The 22,483-nt window shown below is 41.1% G+C and overlaps 1 protein-coding gene across 22 annotated transcripts in view; it reads right to left on the bottom strand.

Moving 5' to 3' along the window:
* Positions 1 to 22,483, bottom strand: part of NEDD4L (NEDD4 like E3 ubiquitin protein ligase) — a 578,915-nt gene that overhangs the window by 37,179 nt on the left and 519,253 nt on the right. For all 22 annotated transcript variants that reach the window (XM_073620478.1, XM_073620530.1, XM_073620504.1 and 19 more), the window contains 4 exons: positions 17,774 to 17,832; positions 16,913 to 16,978; positions 7,870 to 8,099; positions 3,889 to 4,010 (listed from right to left, as the gene is read on the bottom strand). In XM_073620478.1, coding sequence (XP_073476579.1) covers positions 3,889 to 4,010; positions 7,870 to 8,099; positions 16,913 to 16,978; positions 17,774 to 17,832 — 477 coding nt within the window. The remainder of the gene's footprint in view (positions 1 to 3,888; positions 4,011 to 7,869; positions 8,100 to 16,912; positions 16,979 to 17,773; positions 17,833 to 22,483) is intronic.

Genomic DNA, 22,483 nt, shown 5'->3' with positions numbered 1-22,483 from the left:
AGATACCATACCCAAGCAAACGAAGCAAATATAACCTGTCATCATTTTCCATTCTCCTGCTGTCCCCTTAGAGCAGGGGTCAGCAACTTTTTTCCACTTAGGGGCCAGATTCAATTTATGTGAATGCATGGAGGACCACATTCACCCACTAATAAATGAAGATAACATTACACAGCCCCCTGCACCTCTGGCCCCCTTTACTTTACACAGCCCCCTGCACCTCTGGCCCCCTTTGCATTACACAGCCCCCTGCACCTCTGGCCCCCTTTGCTTTACACAGCCCCCTGCACCCCTGGCCCCTTTTACATTACACAGCCCCTGCACCTCTGGCCCCCTTTACATTACACATCCCCCTGCACCTCTGGCCCCCTTTACATTACACATCCCCCTGCACCTCTGGCCCCCTTTACATTACACAGCCCCCTGCACCTCTGGCCCCCTTTGCTTTACACAGCCCCCTGCACCTCTGGACTCCTTTACATTACACAGCCCCCACATATTACACAGCCCCCCCACCTGCATATTACACAGCTGTGTAAGCATAGAGGAATGGGGCGCTTTAAAAAAAAAAATGTTTTTCTTATTTTTATTTTTGTTACTGTCCCTTTGTAAAAAAAAAATTCTGATCATTTTTATTGCAGTCAGAAGGAATGTGAACATCCCTTGTGACAGTAATAGGCATGTGACAGGTACTATTTCTGAAGAGATCGGGAGTCTATAAGACCCCAAATCCCTCCTTTGCACTTAAAAGCCAAAACAGTTTGTTTTGAATACTATCATTATTTTAAATTTGGCACCTTTAAAGCGACTGTAAAGGTTCTTTTTTTTTTTTTTTTTTTAACAACAAACGTGTCATACTTACCTGCTCTGTGCAAGGGTTTTGCACAGAGCGGCCCCAATCCTCCTTTTCTGGGATCCCCCGGTGGCACTCCTGGCTCCTCCTCTTAATCAAGTGCCCCCACGGAAAGCCGCATTACAGTCCTGCTGCTGCGTCCATCGACACAGACAGCAGGACTCAGGACTCCACCCGCCCCCCTGGCTCCCATGTTACTGGATTTGATTGACAGCAGTGGGAGCCAATGGCTGGAGCTGCTGAGCTCGTTCTCGTCGCTAGAACGATCGGGTTCAGGTAAGGAACAGGGAGGCGCTGCAGCACAGAAGATTTTTCACCTCGGGCTGCATTCACACCTGAGCGTTTTCAGCTCATAAAACGCTCGTAAAACGCCTGAAGAAAACGCCTGAAAAACACTCAACAAGCAAAATCCCATTCATTTCAATGGCACCGGTTCACATCTGAGCGTTTCGTCACCTGAAGCAAAGCACCTGAAAATGCCCTAAGCTCAAAAAAGAACATGAGCTTCTTTGGGCAGATTACAGGTGTTTTTTTTCTGCCCTTTACATTGGTGACCTGAACAAAATCGTGGCAAAAACGCAGAATCTTTGAAATGCTCAGGTGTGAATGCAGCCTCAATGCATAGAATGCATTAAGGTGAAAAATCGACACTTTTCTGTCAGGTCTACAGCCAGCCAGCGGATGTGCTGGCTGGTCGCTCGGGCCTCCCGGTGGGACAGGAGAGCCTGGGCAAGCTGCGGAGGGCGGCGGACGCTGCTTGGAATAACAGCCGAGTGGCTTCTTACTTTTGGTAACATAGTGCATATTACATAGTGCTAGAATGCATGTATGTGTACTGTACATAGAATATAGTATAAACTTTTATGAAATCCCTGTGCAGAGAATCTAGGAATAGGGTGCATACTAAGACACAACTTATGTCAAAGTCAGAAACAAGACCAAACAAGACCTTGTATGGGGGCTAAATCCCATCTCCATAATTCAACAGTCCAATGGCCCAACTTCAGTTATTGGCCTGCAGAATGACAGCGGGCTTGCTTTAATATGCCAACTTGGACAGATGTCCGGACCCAGTATGTATCCTTGTCTTGAGAGCCAAAGGCTCTACAGGGCATCGTACAGTTGCTCCTAGTCAGCTCAGCTAGTTTGACCAGTATTTACTACCTGAGAGGTTTGATTTAAGCGCCAGTGTTTATTTTCAAAAGCTAAAAAGTCTATAAAGGTGCCATTTAAAAGAAAAAAGATAAATGAACAAGGGGTCAGCACATAGTAAATATTAAATGTAGTAAATATTACCTGTCAAAAAAGACAATCTACAGTGCCTTGAAAAAGTATTCATGCCCCTCGAAATTTTCCATATTTTGTCATGTTACAACCAAAAAACGTAAATGTATTGTATTGGGATTTTATGTGATAGACCAACACAAAGTGCCATATAATTGTGAAGTGGAAGGAAAATTATGAATGGTTTTCAAAATCTTTTACAAATAAATATCTGAAAAGTGTGGCGTGTATTTGTATTCAGCCTCCTTTACTCTGATACCCCTAACTAAAATCTAGTGGAACCAATTGCCTTCAGAAGTCACCTAATTAGTAAATAGAGTCCACCTGTGTGTAATTTAATCTCAGTATAAATACAGCTGTTCTGTGAAACCCTCAGAGGTTGTTAGAGAACCTTCGTGAACAAACAGCATCATGAAGGCCAAGGAACACACCAGACAGGTCAGGGATAAAGTTGTGGAGAAGTTTAAAGCAGGGTTAGGTTATAAAAAAATATCCCAAGCTTTGAACAGGTCACAGAGTACTGTTCAATCCATCGTCCGAAAACGGAAAGAGTATGGCACAACTGCAAACCTACCAAGACATGGCCATCCACCTAAACTGACAGGCCGGGCAAGGAGAGCATTAATCAGAGAAGCAGCCAAGAGGTCCATGATAACTCTGGAGAAACTGCAGAGATCCACAGCTCAGGTGGGAAAATCTGTCCACAGGACAACCATTAGTCGTGCACTCCACAAATCTGGCCTTTATGGAAGAGTGGCAAGAAGAAAGTCATTGTTGAAAGAAAGCCAGAAGAAATCCTGTTTGCAGTTTGCGAGAAGCCATGTGGGGGACACAGCAAACATGTGGAAGAAGGTCCTCTGGTCAGATGAGACCAAAACTGAACCTGAACTGGACTAAAAGCAAAACACTATGTGTGGTGGAAAACTAACACTGCATATCACCCTGAACATACCATCTGCACTGTGAAACATGGTGGTGGCAGCATCATGTTGTGGGGATACTTTTCTTTAGCTGGGACAGGGAAGCTGGTCAGAGTTGATGGGAAGATGAATGGAGCCAAATACAGGGCAATCTTAGAAGAAAACCTGTTAGAGTCTGCAAAAGACTTGAGACTGGGGGGGGGGTTTCACCTTCCAGCAGGACAACGACCCTAAACATACAGCCAGAGCTACAATGGAATGGTTTAGATCAAAGCATATTCATGTGTTAGAATGGACCAGTCAAAGTCCAGACCTAAATCCAAATGAGAATCTGTGGCAAGACTTGAAAATTGCTGTTCACAGATGCTCTCCATCCAATCTGACAGAGCTTGAGTTATTTTGCAAAGAAGAATGGGCAAAATTTCACTCTCTAGATGTGCAAAGCTGGTAGAGACATCCCCAAAAAGACTTGCAGCTGTAATTGCAGCGAAAGGTGGTTCTACAAAGTATTGACTGAGGGAGGCTGAATACAAAAGCACGCCACACTTTTCACATATTTATTTGTAAAAACATTTGAAAACCATTTATTATTTTCCTTCCACTTCACAATTATGTGCCACTTTGTGTTGGTCTATCACATAAAATCCCAATAAAATACATTTACGATTTTGGTTGTAACATGACAAAATGTGAAAACTTTCAAGGGGTATGAATACTTTTTCAAGGCACTGTATATGTACAGCTAGATACTCCTGAACCAGGTCTCTGCTGGTTACATGGGTTACTGTCCTGATTATAGCTGGGCCTTCATTAAAGAAGGATACCACTCACCGTCTAATAATTTCCCATGGAATACTGCAAGGCCAGCAATTCGACCGATGAATGTGAAATATGAGAGATGATCTTCATTGCATAAACCAGAGTTTGGGTTTATTTGGAGGGTGTAATTGTCCCTGTGACAAAGATAAGAAGGTTTATGTCCGACATGTAGACCGAATCAACATCATTTAGCAGATCATATGTCAATCCAGCCATGATTTAACTGTAACAGACTCCCTTCAATGGCAGGGGACCTGTTTTTTTCCCTGCTGCAATTACCTCTTACAGGCCTTGATTCCCGTTCCCCTAGTTTGTGAGTTAACAGTGAAAGTAGAAGCAGCAGACTGATGAACTCATCTGTCAATCTGCTCCCTCCTCCTATCAGTAAGACTCTATTAGAACATGAAAACTGTAGCACAGCTGATCGGTTCCTCGTTCTGCTACTCCCTCTGCCAGTTTGAGCTCAGTTGTATAGGAGCTTACAAGAAGCTGGTTAGAAATCAAAATCTAGTACTTACACAGCTTGTATTTAAAAAATACATGTAATGAATACAGTCCCTGACAAAAGTCTTGTCGCTTGTGTACAAATTGACCTGAAGTGCCGCTAAAATATTTTTCTAATCAAGATTTTGTTACAAGAAATGGGTCATTTTAATCCCAACAGCTTTTGTAATAATGTTTCAGTGCAAAACGAAACTGACAAAAAGTATTCTAATATTCACAGCTTGGTAAAGCCCACTGAGTCAATTTTTGCCAAGACATAAGTGTTGTCGCCTTGTTATATGAGCTTCACCTGTGACTAATAATGGATCAATTAGGTCTCAGGTGTGTATAAAAAGAACACCAGTACACTAGACCTTCTCAACTGTAACTAGACCTCTGCAAAGATGCCTAAGATTCACCCGGAGACTAAAGTGTTGATTAGCAAAAGGCTGAAGACCAGATCCACTGCTGATGTGGCAGACACCTTCAATGTGTCTCAGCGTCAAGTTCAGAAGATTAAAAAAAAAGATTTGAAGAAACTGGAGACGTTTTGGACAAGGCCAGGTCAGGCCGACCCCGCAAGACAACTGCTCGAGAGGACCGTTTGTTGGCTCGAAAATCCAAGGCCAGCCCATTTTCCACTGTAGCAGAGCTCCACGAGACCTGGTCACCTGAAGTCCCTGTGTCAACCAGAACAGTTTTCGGATTCTGTCTCGAAATGGCCTCTGTGGTCGAATCAGTGCCCATAAGCCAGCACTAAACAAAAGACAATTGAAAAACTGTGTGGCATTTGCCAAGGGCCACAGCCTGCTAAAAGGATGGACTCTGGAAAAGTGGCAGAAGGTGGATTTTTCAGATAAATCTTCTGTTAAATTACACCACAGTCGCTGCAAATATTGCAGACCTACTGGAACCCGCATGGAGCCGAGATTTACCCAGAAAACAGTGAAGTTTGGTGTAGGCAAAATCATGGTCTGGGGTTACATCCAGTATGGGGGTGTACGAGGGATCTGCAGGGTGGAAGGCAACATCAATAGTCTAAAATACCAAGAAATCTTAGCTACCTCTTATATTCCCAACCATAACCATGGTTCCCCAGGGTTCTGTGCTGGGACCAATCCTATTTAATTTGTTCATAAACGACCTGGAGGATGGGATAAACAGTTCAATCTCTGTATTTGCAGACAATACTAAGCTAAGCAGGGCAATAACTTCTCCGCAGGATGTGGAAATCTTGCAAAAAGACCTGAACAAATTAATGGGGTGGGCGACTACATGGCAAATGAGGTTCAATGTAGAAAAATGTAAAATAATGCATTTGGGTGGCAAAAATATGAATGCAATCTATACACTGGGGGGAGAACCTCTGGGGGAATCTAGGATGGAAAAGGACCTGGGGGTCCTAGTGGATGATAGGCTCAGCAATGGCATGCAATGCCAAGCTGCTGCTAATAAAGCAAACAGAATATTGGCATGCATTAAAAGGGGGATCAACTGCAGAGATAAAACGATAATTCTCCCCCTCTACAAGACTCTGGTCCGCCCGCACCTGGAGTATGCTGTCCAGTTCTGGGCACCAGTCCTCAGGAGGGACGTACTGGAAATGGAGCGAGTACAAAAAAGGGCAACAAAGCTAATAAAGGGTCTGGAGGATCTTAGTTATGAGGAAAGGTTGCGAGCACTGAATTTATTCTCTCTGGAGAAGAGACGCTTGAGAGGGGATATGATTTCAATTTACAAATACTGTACTGGTGACCCCACAATAGGGATAAAACTTTTTCGCAGAAGAGAGTTTAATAAGACTCGTGGCCACTCATTACAATTAGAAGAAAAGAGGTTTAACCTTAAACTACGTAGAGGGTTCTTTACTGTAAGAGCGGCAAGGATGTGGAATTCCCTTCCACAAGCGGTGGTCTCAGCGGGGAGCATTGATAGCTTCAAGAAACTATTAGATAATCACCTGAATGACCGCAATATACAGGGATATGTAATGTAATACTGACACATAATCGCACACATGGGTTGGACTTGATGGACTTGTGTCTTTTTTCAACCTCACCTACTATGTAACTATGTAACTATGTAACTATATATAAAAAAGGCCAAATTTTGCAGCAGGATGGTGCTCCATCGCATACTTCCATCTCCACATCAAAGTTCCTTAAGGCAAAAAGATCAAGATGCTCTAGGATTGGCCAGCCCAGTCACCAGACATGAACATCATTGAGCATATATGGTGTAGGATGAAAGATGAAGCATGGAAGACGAAACCAAGGAATATTGATGAACTCTGGGAGGCATGCAAGACTGTTTTCTTTGCTATTCCTGATGACTTCATCAATAAATTGTATGAATCCTTGCCAAACCGCATGGATGCTGTCCTTCAAGCTCATGGAAGTCATATAAGATATTAAATTTGGATCTCACAGCACCACTACTTTTAATTTGCTGACATATTTTTGGATTTTCAGTAAAGTTGTTCAATTTCTGTATAGGCGACAAAACTTTTGTCTTGCCAAAATTTGACCTGTCTGTCTTGATTAAATGATAAATCTTTTTTCAGTGAAACCAATTTATTTCAGTGCATTAAACATAATTTGGGAGGGCTTTAGCTTTTCATATGAGCTATTTCTAATACCAATTGATTAATTAAAAGTCAGGTTAATAGCAGGAGTTTCTACAAAATAGAGAAGCGACAAGACTTTTGTCAGGGACTGTACAGAGCTACCTCTTTTGCGTATTTAATACCTGCCTAGAGTTCACCTTTATTTAAAAAGCCTAAATATAAGTCTTGCCCCCCAACAAAGTATCCCTTACCTCACAAAACTGCAGTGAAAGTCAATAACAACTCTGCTCCATAATGACATAATGAGTTTGAACACATGCAAATATTCGCACTGGTTGACCTATGACATGCCCCCCAGGAACCTAAGTATCAGAGCTGTGGGCTACCATAATCTTGGTTGTGAACCAACGACCCTAGGGCTGGCCATAGACAGTGCAAATTTCTTTGATACAACCACGGGTTGCTGGAAAGAAATTTGCATGATTCCCTCATCAACTCACAATGCTGACAGGGGATCCCTCATGCCGAGACATTGTATTCTCCCGGCGCGGGAAGCCGTCTCCGCCGGGAGAAGACAATCATCATTGCTAGTGGCTACAGCTGCTGCTAATGATAATGCCAAGAAAAATCCAGCAGGCTGGTTGTACCAAAGTTGATCGATTGATCAACTTGGTGCATTCAGCCTGTCCATACATGGTTTGAATCTCGGCCGGTTCCTGCTGAACCAGCAGAGATTCAAATCCGTCTATGGCATCATTCATGAGAACAAGCCATTCTGACTAGTCAGCGGGCTCCTTGGCAAACTTTACCCAAGAACATTTCCAGCAACAAAAAGAGGGGTCCATGGCAATTGGGGCAGGCAACACAACATTGGAGGCAAGGCAAATATTTATATACACATATCCATAGCCTTAGAACAATAATGAAGCAGAAAATAAACTTACGTGGCAGAATACTCAAACAGTCCATAATATGGATTAAACATCTCTTTGGACAAAAGGAAGAACCATTCTCTGGCCACGCCACCATAATCCAAGCCTTTCTCGGATTCAAACTCTATCCACAACCGTGCCTTCAGGACATCCGGCCTCTTCACTGACATGATCCGCCTGTACGATTCTTCAAAGATGTTGTTTCTGTGAAGCTTCATTTCAAATCTGTTTGGTATATCGGCCTGGAGAGGGAATCACTTTCTGTTATGATGATGGCACATGAACACACTAGGGTCTGTTAACAGGACACTTAAAAAGCAGAACCTATTTGATACACTAGGTGTTTCAATGCGGTTATTCAGGCTTTATTAACACATTATTCAAATAAGGTTCGGCTTTAGATACATTTTAAGAATGTTCACATAATACACAAACCACTAAACGCACCGAATTTTAGCAGAAAACAACCTTTAGGTTTCAAGAAGAAGCCAACATTGGATGAAGGCTCGATCGCATATCAGTAGTATGGAAAGGTCTACCACGCCAATTCGCTCAGTATATGGTTATATGCCATTAGACCCAGTAGTACTTTTTGAGTGTACAGTATACAGTTACATGCAGTGAGGAATCTCACCCAAATTAGTGTACACACAAATATAAGTTTAGGAGATTACCTGAGTGAACACCCCAGTACCCTACAATGATGGACTATATCAGCCACAGAGAGGAGACATGTTGAATAAAGAAAATTGAATTTTTGTTATAGAACTAGTTAAAATGTTACAAGAAAGGCTAAAGTGCCCCAACAGGGGAAGATAAATGATCATACAAAAAATATATACTGTAATAAAATCAATACAAATGAATAAAGACAATACAATCCATACAGTGGTATCAAATGATGGTATCTGTGCAGTCAACATTTCTCCACAAACCTGGCTTCTTCAGGACTCGTGACACATTTTAAGGTTACCTAAAACAATATAATGTTATTAACACATTTGTATTTTTGCAAATTCTAACCATATGGTGCATCAAATGCTCCTACCAATATGGCCCAGGAATAGACAATCCAGCCCAAACGCCTGGGGCAGGCATAGGAGCAATCCTATGTTGAAAAATACAGTATATCATATCCTTTTGGATCTAAGCTATGTAGTGTATATCTGGTAAAAAGAGGATCTGACTCAGCCACTATCAACTTACTTCAATCAGATAAAAATATCAGATATAGGGCAGCGAGTACAACAATCATAAAGATTTATAAGGAAAAGGTATAGCAATCAGCGCAAAGGATGATGAATAATTAAAAGTAGTAAATGTAATGAATAAATGTATATGCTGACCTGCCAACCACTGCAAGTGATTTCACAACACCTCAAAAGAAATCTGTATATATATATCAGTGTAGTGCAGCAAAATAAAATATATTGAAATAAATAATTAATTCATAATGATTTATATAAATCATTATGAATTAATTATTTTAATCATAAAGATGGGGAAGGAGAAGAGTGCACACCTCAGTCTGACATCTTAAGACAAAGATATATATATATATATGTATAAGTAACAACCAGATGTCATCAAATAAATTGAGAGTAATATCTCATAAGGGTAGTAACCAATACTAACCATAGTGTGTTACAGACTCTCCCCCCCATCTTTATGATTGTTATACCCGCTGCCCTATATCCAATATTTTTAGCTGCTTGAAGCTTAGATCCACGATGATATACGGTAATATATTTTTCCATCTAGGATTGCTGTCTTGTACTATCAGCACTGTTGTTTGCTTGGGCCTGAGTGCTCCTATGCCCGCCCGCCGGTGTTTGGGCTGGATTTTCCATTCCTTGGCCATATTGGCAGGGGCATATGATGCACCATATGGTTAGAAATTGCAAAAATACAAAATGTGTTACTAACATTATATTGTTTTGTGTAACCTTAAAATCTGTCACATGTCTGGGTCCTGAAGAAGCCAAGTTTGTCGAAACGTTGACCGCACAGACAGACTGCACAGACATCATCATTTGATACCACTGTATGTATGAATTGTATTTACTTTATTCATTTGTATTGATATATATAAATTTTTATAATATATTTTTTGTATGATAATCTATCTTCCCCTGTTGGGGCACTTTAACCTTTTTTGTAACATTTTAAAGGGGTTGTAAAGTCAGAAGGTTTTTTTATCTCAACACATTCTATGCATTAAGATAAAACGCCTTCTGTGTACAGCAGCCCCCCTACTACTTACCTGAGGTGCGATGTCCACAAGTGTCTCAGTCGTCTGAGATTCTCCTTCCTGATTGGCTGAGAAACAGCAGCGGCGCTATTGACTCCAGCTGTTGTCAAAGTTAGGAGAGAGAGGGGGTGAGGCCAGGTCGGGGCTCCGTGTCCAAATGGACACAGGGAGCTGTGGCTCGGGTGCCCCCATAACAAGCTGCTTGCTGTGGGGGCACGGAACAGGAGGGAGGGGCCAGGAGCACAGAAGAGGGACCCGAGAAGAGGAGGATTCGGGCTGCTCTGTGCAAATCCGCTGCAATTGAGCAGGTCAGTATAACATGTTTGTTATTTTTAGAGGAAAAAAAAAATAGACTTTACAAACTTTAACTTGTTCTATAATAAAAATTTGAATTAATTTATTTAACATGTCTCCTCTCTGTGGCCGATATAGTCCGTAATTGTAGGGTACTGGGGTGTTCACTGCGGAAATCTCGTAGACGTACGTATGTATTCTGTTGGATGAGGCCCAAGTCTATATATTGTTTCTATAACGTACACACAAGTCTAGGCGCGCTTTAAGTATTTTTTGGTTGGGGTCCTTCTAGGACACTGTAACCGCAATTTGAAAACAACACAACATATCTAAATTATCCTATCCACTCTACTGCAAGCACATTTTACAGGCAGTCATTCATTTATGTTTTTCCTATCTACAACAGCAAACAAATAATATTAATTGGTTTTATAATTAGTGGCCTTGATAATAATTGAGAACACTTGTTAGAATAAAGTTGCAAATTGTTTTCTGGTGAACAAGCATAATCAGTAATCAGCGCTCCCTAATTAGCAGACATAAGTGAAAATCCCTTTATTTTGATTATTAGGGTAGGTAAGTGCTTTCGTTGAAAAGGAATAACACATTTACAGCAATCTTTTGATTACATGGGTCCGTCAATCCATGATATTCCATAAGAACATGCATTACAATCTTACAAGCCATTTAACCACTTCAGCCCCGGACCATTTGGCTGGCAAAAGACCAGAGCACTGCGTCGCTTTAACTGACAATTGCGCGGTCGTGCGACGTGGCTCCCAAACAAAATTGACGTCCTTTTTTCCCCACAAATAGAGCTTTCTTTTGGTGGTATTTGATCACCTTTGCGGTTTTTATTTTTTGCGCTATAAACAAAAAAATAGTGACAAATTTGAAAAAAACTCATTATTTTTTACTTTTTGCTATAATAAATAGCCCCAAAAATATATATTATATATATATATATGTATATATATATATATATATATATATATATATATATATATATATATATATATATATATATGTATATATATATATATATATATATATATATATATATATATATATATATATATATATATATATATAAATTTTCCTCAGTTTAGGCCAATACGTATTCTTCTACATATTTTTGGTAAAAAAAAAAAAAAAAAAATCACAATAAGCATTTATTGATGGATTGTGCAAAAGTTATAGCGTCTACAAAATAGGGGATAGTTTTATGGCATTTTTATTAATAATTTTTTTTTTTTTACTAGTTATGGCGGCAATCAGCGATTTTTATTGTGACTGCGACATTATAGTGGACAGATCGAACACTTTTGGCTCTATTTTGGGACAAAATTTATCACATCTATACAGCGACCAGTGCGAATAAAAATGCATGACTGTGTAAATGTGACTGGCAGTGAAGGGGTTAACCACTGGGTGGCGCTATAGGGGTTAAGTGTGTCCTAGGGAATGATTCTAACGGGGGGGGGGGGGGGGATGGGCTATGAGTGACATGACACTGATTACTGCTCCCGATTACAGGGAGCTGTGATCAGAGTCCTGTCACTAGGCAGAACGGGGAAATGCTCGTTTACATCAGCATATCCCCACTCTTCTTCTCCGTGAAACGATCGCGGGTATCCCCGCAGACATCAAGTCCGCGGGACCCGCGAACACACTCACGGAGCTCACGGCGGGCACGCAGGCCGCTTCTTAAAGGGCAACGTACAGGTACGTTAATATGCCTGTACGTGCCCTTCTGCCGACTTATATATAGGCCTGAGCCGGTCGGCAAGCAGTTAAATGACAGAAGATCTCACTTGGGTGCCAAAGACTAGAAGAAGCCTGCAACCGACATAAAAGCAGTATTGGACTAATTTTAGGCAATAAGTGTTGGGAGGATCATTTTTAAAGAGGTACTTTAGGACAGAGAGTGGTAGGAGGGTAGAGTTGAGCATTAACAAACAGGTTCAACTTTTTGTGGGTGGGGGGGTGTTAAGGACTGGTCTTAAAGTGTTACTAAACCCAGGAGCCTGCATTCTCTATATCTGGTCTCCCACAGTACACAGAACATGGAAATGCAACTGTTTTAGTAAATATAAACTGCTAAATACATTTTCTCATCAGGAGTATATAGCAGTCTTGTGGCTTCTATCAGTTGCTGATAAAGCTTGTAGGAGTTTTCACACTGCACCAGGGCTGGACTGGGACCAAAATTTGGCCCTGGACTTCATCCAGACTGGCCCACTTTGACAGGTCTCTCCCATGCCGGCTTGCCACCCAAGCCCCCCACTAGCCATTAGCCGTTCTACATTATTTCTCTTATAGGCAGTACCAGTGGGGAAGTTAGACATTATTTCACCTGGGGCAAAGAATCAGTTTGGCGCCCTCCCCCCCCCCAATGGGACAAGATTAGGCAGGAAAGTGAGGCCGCCCTCGTTCCAGATCGTATGATGAGCTTCTCAGTGTTGACTCCTGAGCATCATGTCTGTATTCAGGCGCGCTGCATAACTAGCCAGGGAGAGGAGGTGAGCTGTCACTGAAATCGGCCCACTGAGCCATCGGCCCACCGGGAAACTCCCTGTAGTCCCAATGGCCAGTACATGCCTGCACTGCACCGAGCTGTCCTATCAGGATCCAGGACCTTTGTCTGGACTGTGCTGATTGGCCCTGTGCTGATCACATGCACTCTCCCAAGAAAAAAAAAAAAAAACCTCTCTAGCAATACACACCAAACTGAGCATGTGCAGCCTGACTCCAAATGCTCTGTCTTATCTGGCGTCAGCGTTCTGGAGTCAGTGGAAGAAGAGGAGGATGTGTGCATAAAGGATCAAGCAGCCTTTTTACACAATGCAGAGGATTAACCCTTTAGGTTCCACAGTGAGAATAACAAGCATGCATTATACAGACTGATTTTATTATTGTGGGTTCAGTAACGCTTTAACCCTGCGCATTGCGCAAAAAGGCTGTTTGATCCTGTCTTCTCTGACCCTCCCATTTTACTGTCCCCAATCCACCTCCTGATAGTACAGAGCCTTGGAGGCACTGTGCACATGCTCTGTTTGGTGTGTATTGCTGGAGAGTTTTTTCTTGTGGGGGGCCAAACAGCACTGTCCAGACAGAGGGTCAGGGGCCATACAGCATCATGGGACGATCAGAGGAGAATGAAAACTCATTCTACAAGCTTTAACCAGACACTGATAGAAGTCACAAGACTGCTATATACTACAGATGAAAAAAGATGTTTAGCAGTTTATATTTACTAAAATAATTGCATTTCCATGTTCTGTGTACTGTGGGAGACCAGATATAGTGAATGCAGGCTCCTGGGTTTATTAACACTCTAACTCATTAGGTTCTACAGTGAGTACAACAGGCATGCTTTACTGCATATATAGTCTTTACTGTTGTGGGTTTAGTAACAATCGACTTTAGAACAAACTGATTTTCCCGCTTGACTTTCCTGTTCGAAAAAAATTGCTATCCCACGCCTTCAATTTTTCTTGTCGATCTGACCCCAAACATGAATAGAAAATTGAACAGATGTTCTTAAAATATAACATTTTGAATGAAATTCTACTAGTGTATGGCCAGCTTAAGTGTTAAGGTACTGAGGGATGCTTTCCTGTAGGGTACACTATTAGTGATTGAACACCAAGTCTTGGCTCTGGAACCCTTATGCTGAACACTACCAGACATGGGTTCTTTGTGCTAACAACAAAGATTTTGACCCGATCTTAAAACATTTCCTGGGGCAATATTCTGGGGTTCTTACAGGGATAAAAATGTTTTTTGGAGTAACCAAAACCAATCTATCCAGAAATATATGGTTATCAACCAACCAGGTTTCCTAGATGAACTGATCTCTTGAAACGCCCTTCAGATGGAAAAACAAAAGAAAAAAAGATGATAAAATGGCAATAATTGGGCCTGTGTTCAAGGACTTTGGGCTTGTGTCAAAGGGCAAATGCTACTTGACTTTTACATCAGTTTAATATGCTTTTGAGATAATTTAGAATTCATTGAAAGAGCATTTGACCTGAAGCTAGCTTCCATCTTCAAGCTGCATTCCTAAAGACTTGAATATTATTATTACAGGTCTTATATAGTGCCATCAATTTATGCAGTGCTTTACATATGTATTGTATATTAACATCATAGGGAGAAGTAGTTCTGATCCGAACAAAAGACTTGACACAGGCCCAAACTACATTTTATCTAGTAAAGTTTTGTCGCTTGAAGACTAGGCCTTTTTCTGGAACTTTTTGTTTGAACGTTTAAATCAGTATTTTGTGCTAAAAAAATTACTTGGAACCCCCAAACATTAAATGGCGATGATGACGATATTTTATGCCACACAGTATTTGCGCAGTAGTCCTTCCAACGCAATTTTTATGGAAAAAATACACTTTAATGAATAAACACTGAGTAAATAGATATCTAACATGTCATGTTTTAAAATTGCGCACTCTCGTGGAATGGCGTCAAACTACGTGTGTAGAGTCAGCCTGGGCAGCGTTAATAAAACAGGGCAAGTACTTCCCTTTCAGGCCTGCTTATTAGGCACCTGGTCAGACAGGCTGAAGGGAATGGCTCTGGAGCTATCAGAGCTGAGAGGAGCTTGAAGCTGGAAGGATCCCTGTTGCCTATGACTTGATCTTGCTGGGTGAGCTTTCCTGAATTGGGACTGTACTGTTATATGCTGTGGCTGGGACGCTGAGCATTGTTTAAACTGGACTGTCTTATACAGCTAAGAAGAGTTGTTTTGCTGTTTTGAACTGCCTATGAAGAAAAAGACTGACAATTTCTCTGTTGTTTTTGCTGAATAAAGTATTTTAAGTTGACTAAACTGTCTCACCGCTCCCTGTTAACCCCTCGGATCCTGGCATACGGTACTTAAAGTGATTGTAAAGTCTCATTTTTTTTCCTATTAAAACAAAAATCATGTTAGACTTACCGGCTCTGTGAAGTGGTTTTGAACAGGGCAGCCCCGATCCTCCTCTTTTTGGGTCTCTGGCTGGAGCTCCTGGTCCCTTCTTCCTGTCGAGTGCCCCCACAGCAAGCAGCTTTCTATGGGGGCTCCCGAGCCGAGCTGCAGCTCAGTATATCCATTCAGACACCAAGCTGTGGTTCGGCCCCACCCCCTCTCTCTCCTGATTAGCTAATTGCATTTGATTGACAGCAGCGGGAGCCAACGGTGCAGCTGCCGTGTCTCAGCCAATCAGGAGGGAAGAGTCCTGGACGGCCAAGGCACTTGTGGACATCGCTGGATAGAGATGAGGCTCAAATAAATCTGGGGGGCTGCTGCACACAGAAGGCTTTTTATTTTAATGCATAGAATACATAAAGATAAAAAAAACCTTCTGCCTTTACAATCACTAAAAATCTCCATAGGCAACTGGTTACATTTTTTTCATAGGTTACCTGTTATGAGTTACAAAGGAGGCCTAGTGCTTGAATTATTGCTCTCGCAATAACACATGTCACATGTGTGGTTTGAACACTGTTTACATAAGATTGTGTGACTTCCATATACGTTCACTTGTGCACACGAGCATGTCGGGATGGGAGCGCTTCAAACATTTTTATTTTCTTATTTATTTTACTTTTTATTTTTACACTGTCCCTTTATTTATTTATTTTGTAATCACTTTTATTCCTATTAAAGGGAATGTAAACATACCTTGTAATATTAATAAGGATGACAGGTACTCTTTATTGAGAGATCTGGGGTAAAAAAACCCAAATCTCTCATTTATCTTTAAAAGCAAAAAATAATTTTTTTTTTTTTTAACTTTTCCTTTAAAAAAAAAAAAAAAAAATTATTTACTATGGCCTGGGAACCAGAAGGTCCTCCAAGGGCATAGAGATGAGTGGTGGCCCTCTTGGTCTTACTCTTCTCCATACCCTTATCTCCTACTTTATTAGCTTTTAGACAATCCCTGAAAACCCTTCTCTTCAGAGAAGCCTATCCTACCCACACCTATCAACTGTATTTTAATTTTTTCCATCAGCTCATCCCCCACAGTTATTACCTTTTTGTTTCCACTTGACCATCCCTTCTAGATTGTAAGCTCTAACGAGCAGGGCCCTCTGATCCCTCCTGTATTGATTTGTATTGTAACTGTAATGTCTGCCCTCATGTTGTAAAGCGCTGTGCAATCTGTTGGCACTATATAAATCCTGTATAATAATAATAATAACCAGCTACTGCCAGCATTGGATTGCTTCCGGGCTTCACCGATGGGTCAGGTAAGCCCGGGACCAAACAGGAAGCGGCGGGAACGGGGGGGGGGGGGGGTATGGGGGGGGGGCGAATCATTATAACCCCAGTATTTAACATCAAACAAATTACATATTTTTACAATGGGCTGGTTGCAAGTGGTAAAATGTTACAACAAAACAAAGTTACTGGTGATAAGGGAGTTGCTTTGAGACCCACATAACCCTGCTCTGCAAATAACAGCCCAAAGGTACCATGGCAATTACCTTTGAAATTGGGTTTAAAATACTTACTGGTTTCTTCAGTTTTTTCCTGAAATAATCATATTTCTGCTTGAATTCTCTGGAGTAAGGGACAGCCTAGAAGAGGAAGAGAAAATAATTGTTCCATTAAAACAAAGTCATGCTCAGTATGTGCCCTAAGATGTATATTATTAAAGTGGAGAACTCTATTAACATTGCTACGTAAAGCGTCAGCACACTAAAAAATTACATTGTAGCTTCGGCTTGGTGCTGACGTTGAATCACCAACTAGATTTTTTTTATTTCGTTGGAACGCCAAATAAACTAAAGTTCTGAAAGCGTAAGAAACCTAAAACGCTGCCTGAAACATTGGGAGGAGCTACCAGGAACAGTAGGATTTGGGGGTACTGTATGCCAGAGATACTGTATAGTGTCTATACAAAACAAATATCAGAATTGTTTTCTTAAGTGGAGCTACGTACTAAAATGAAGGTTTGCGTTAAATAATTATGAAGAGCTGCTAAGGGTCACGTATCCTAATGGTGTGTTTAGGGCCATGTGACCTAGAAATAGAACCCCTACATGTTAAGGTAACGTTATGTCGGTTTTATTACTCTTACTCCAGTGCTGCCCTCAATGTACAAATCTGAACTATGAATTTATATTTTGTCTTTAAAAGGAAATATCAAAGCTTTAGATGCTGGCTTGTTTTTAAAGGTGAAAGCCGAATTCTGAAAAGTCCTCTCTTAATAATCCATGACTTTGCCAGGTTTGCTACAATTAATCCATAGAAGCAAAAAACATATTATCCTTAATAAACCTTTTACACATGTAATTATGTACATAAAGTACATCTCTGTCTATCCATTTCACAAAAAAAAAAACAATCAGCTGGGTTTTGCTTTAACTTACTGGCCCGGTGATGGCTGGATTCTGTAGTCGAGGGTCTTCCCATTGGGTTATTTTAGTATCTGCAATTAAAGGGTACATTTTTACCTTTTAGATTGCTTAACATTCAGGAACTGCAGCAAGTTAAAGGGGGAGATTTACTAATAATGGAGAGTGCAAAATCTGGTGCAGCTCTGCACAGAAACCAATCAGCTTCCAGGTTCTTTTTGTCAAAGCTTAATTGAACAGGCTGATTGGCTGCCGTGCACAGGGGCACTCTCCAGATTTAGTAAATCAACCCCGGCATAGATGGATAGATAGGACGAACTTCTTCAAACACAATTCCAAAACCTGGTATGCACAAAACCAAGCCATACTGTATTGCTGTTTGCTACACTACTAGTCGGTGGAGAATGGTTAGCAAAATAAAGGTTTGACTGCAATAAATAAGCAGATAAAAAGAAAGAAGTTGACCATAGTGTCTTAATTAGGCTTGATCTAAAAGAAATACAGATGGTTCATGACTCATTTTTCATAGTAATGTCAAATTCCACATATTTTTAAAAAAGTTCACCTCTGAAACCGAAAAAAAAAATATACGTAGATTCAAATGTGCTAATACATTTTAATAATGCATATGCAATAGTCCAATGTATGTAATATATAAACTATAGAGCACAATATATAAAGTGTGTGTATATCTATATATATTTATTATAGAGCACACCCAAACTCCCCCACTGGGCAGCCAAGCAGTAGCAGCCTGCATAGGTATCCCTCCCCCAGCCACAGCCTTGTGCCATCACTTCTACCTGCAGGGAGCCCAGAACTGTTGCGCAGTGAGTATTACAATAGGATTTTTTTTCATCAGCCTCAAAAGCAGCAAAAATTATACATTTTTTTTTACTAAAGTATAGTTCTGCTTTTGGTTTTATCCACTGCTTTTATCCCAAGGCTGTTATGAGCTGCATTACGTAGCCTGCAGGTACAATGAGGCTTAGGTATTTAAAGCAGCAGCCAGCACTATTAAGGCTAGTCATACACGTAAACTATATACCATTGATCAAATATAAATTCAATCGTTGCATTGATCCTTTAGTCAGAAAAGATAATTTGACACATAAAAGTAAAGATAGAGCTGGTGAAATTCCACCAAAAATTACACTGGGACAAGTTGTTCTTTTTCCATTAAAACAATCTTTGATAAACCAAATTGCCCATTTATTTCTGAAAGATATGACTCTTCTACTGAAACAATCATTATATAGGATTAGGTCCTTAGTTTGAGTCTATCACACCAAACTGTTCCTTAACTACTCCACAATGTCTCCCATGGCAGCAGGTATACAGTATAAAGACTTGTAGCAGGGGTCTCAAACTGAATTTCATCGGAGGGCCACATCAGCATTATGGATGTCCTCAAAGGGCCAGTTGTATCTGTAAGACTATATAAATGTATCCAGGGCTTTTTTGATCAGAAAATAGGTGCAGGAACTGAACCATACCCCCTGCCAAACTACATTGAGTGGTGGATGTGGCCAAACAGTGGGAGGATCTTAAAGGGGCAATAAATACCAGGAGTGCATAATTTGCAGAGTTCAGGGGTGCGCTATGTACAGAGTGTAGTTTCAAGGGTGCCCAATGCACCAAGTACAGAGTTTAGGGGTGCGCTACGTACCGAGTGCAGGGTTCAAGGGTGCTATATGTACAGAGTGCCGTTCCATATACAACCACCCAAAAGCTTCCTCTCATCTCAACTACCTGTCCCGGCTCTAGTACCTCCTGGCAATATAGGAGGCTCCGCCTTTCACTCACTTGCAAGGAGATCATTGAGCAGCATCTGTGCAGCTTACCTCGTGATGCCCCATCACACACTTCACCTCCCTTGTCCCCGCCCATGAGTGCAGGGCAGACAGGGATCTGTGAGAGCCATTGAGAGGAAAGCTGTCCTTGTAAGCATAGAAGGCTTCCCTGTTTACAAGTGACAGTGGTTAGAGAGGGGAGTGGAGGGCGAGAGCCGGAGGTCGTGGACATCCGTTTCCCCACACTCCAGCTGAAAAAAAAGCTCTGGGTGCGAGGAAAATGGCCTGGCAGGCCTGATTCGGCCCGAGGGTCTTGTGTTTGACACATGACTTATAGGAATAAGGTAGGTTGCTTGAAGAACCTTATATTGCTTGGACTAAGCAAAGGAGAGGTTCACTAAATAACTGTATTCACCCATCCCACGATTATCCATTACACAGACCCACTACTGCAACCCCTAAAATAAAAAAAAATAAAAAAAGAGAGACCCTGTCAATAAATTTAAATATTGCAAGTAAAGGCACATAAATAGTGGGTAGTGCACTTTGATTCAAGATTTAATTTTGCAACAGTTAAACCCAAACATCAGGTAGAACAGAGACAGAATTTGTATGAGCGGGGCAATATCTGATCCATTCTTTCATTATTAACCAGCAAACGCAGCATTTTTTTTGTTGCATGCATTCCTATGAACGTAACCCATCACTTCCAGTCTCAGCATGCCATCAATGGCTGAGGTTTACTCTGCATTACAGCACTAGTGTCCTGAAAATTCAGCATGGCTGCCTAAATTCCCACTGTCTGTAATGTTAACTTTTACATACACAAACAGGAAGTATTAAATTCACTTATACTGGTTACTGTGCATACACACAAAGTGTTACTTCAGGGTGTATAAAGAAAACAGTCCGGAGGTGTATTAATGCGTGGAGACAAATAAAACATGCCACAACCAGAAAATTAAGTCAGAATAGCAATTTTACTACTGAGGCCTTGCTATGCTATATCTTGTTTTAAGCTATATCAAAGGATCACTCCACCTTTTTGGCAAATCTGTTTTTTTTTTTTATTTTTTTAAGACAAGGGAACCCAATTAATAACAATATAATGATCCCTATAAAGACTCAAAGGGTCCTGTGCTTAGTGCTGAGAGACAATGGACGCAATGGAATGTTGGGTTGATGCAAGCATTCTGTAGGCAGATACTGTAGAGCCTGATCTTCATGGCAACTAGATGCATCAAACATTCCTTACTAGGCTAAACGTATACTTTAACAGGAACATGGCTGGTAACGCATACCCTACATAAACTGATCAGAACTATGGCCGTGCAGTTCTCAGGTCTTGGGGATGATGGGGTCAACATCATTAAGCATTAAGTCTGTACTTTATGCGCTTGATTACATGATTTCCAAAGAGTTCTCCAGTTCCCTACTACACTACCATGTAAAGCAGTGTTGGGACAAGGAAAAGGCCTCCCTCCCTCTCCATGAGCTGTGAACTAATTCAGCAGTATAGGTTGTAGATCCTGCCCTTTTTGCACCCCTTCCCCTGCTGAAGAGCTCAAGACGGACATTTCTTTTGCCTACTCCTTGGCCTGGCCATACTGTAAAGCATATAGGACAATTTCAGCATGTTACAAGTTAAAGTAAACCTGTCACTAACTGGGACAGTCCAAACTGAGCCTTTGCATGTCAACATGATCAGTACCTCAAAAGATAGAGAAAGGGTTAATTCACCTTTACCAAAAACTGCCTATGCAGGTAAGAGGCTACTGTAGATAAAAACAAACTGTATATCTTTGACTACAGTTGGAAATTGTCCGTGCTATAGATGTACCTTCCGAAGCCTGGCTGAAAAAAAATCACAGGGTTTCTCCATCATCCCATCCTGCAATGTTGCTAGGATATTGCTAAGGCACTCCCAGCAGTTACTGCTCACCCTCAGCATCATAGGAGTGAACTCTCAAACCCTCGCACATGTGTGGGCCACTATTTCCTCTGCTGTAGCATCTTTGAGCACAGAGCTACTGCGACCGGGGAGAGAGAGGGGTCTGAATCAGCTAAGAGTGTCTTAGCAACATCCTGGCAACAGGGCAGGATGGGATGATGCCATACTCTCGACCAGGCTTCCAAAGGTGTGTTGATGGCCTATAGCGAGGGAATTTTTAAACTTTATTCAGAGCTACATCTATAGGCACCCTTACCTGCATTGGCAGTTTTTTGGTAAAGATGAACTAACCCTTTAAGCTAGGCCCTATCCTCTCACCTATTAAACTTTCCTATTGGCCAGTTAGGCTGCCCATCATTATGTTGCTATAGATATAGATATATATATATCGTTATAGAACCAATGGGGAGGTTCAGGGGGTGAGGGAACAAGAAATGCTCTTTTGAACTTCAGCATTTTAGCTACATCTGCAGATCTGTAGATCACTTTGACATTCAGTTTTCATGGAAGGTAACATTTGCTTGCCCCCCACCATTATAGGTGTGAGCTCCCCAGCCCCAAATTTTACACTAAACAGGAATTTATTATAATTATGCCAGTTTTACTTTAAAATTTGAATTGGAAAAGGGTTAGAACCTCTTGCTGGGTTATTATTGTCCTCAAAGAACTTTGATTACTGAAGTTCCCATCGGGGCCAATTCTGACACTTCACTCCGACATGTAAAAATCTACCTTTCTGTTGCTAGAAAATTACTTAGAACAACCAAGCAATATATATATATATATATATATATATATATATATATATATATATATATATATATATATATATATTAGCAGAGGCCCTATAGAAGGATTTTGGTGGGTGTTGGAATTTTTTATGTCAGACGGTATTTGGACAGTGGTTTTTCAAGCGCAATTTATTTGCAAAAAAGAAAACACTTTCACGAATTAAAACAAAACAATAAAATTAGCCCAATT

The sequence above is a fragment of the Aquarana catesbeiana genome, linkage group LG01 (genome assembly GCF_042186555.1).
Source record: "Aquarana catesbeiana isolate 2022-GZ linkage group LG01, ASM4218655v1, whole genome shotgun sequence".
Classification (NCBI taxonomy): Eukaryota; Metazoa; Chordata; class Amphibia; order Anura; family Ranidae; genus Aquarana; species Aquarana catesbeiana.
This window is presented reverse-complemented; position numbering and strand designations above follow the sequence as displayed.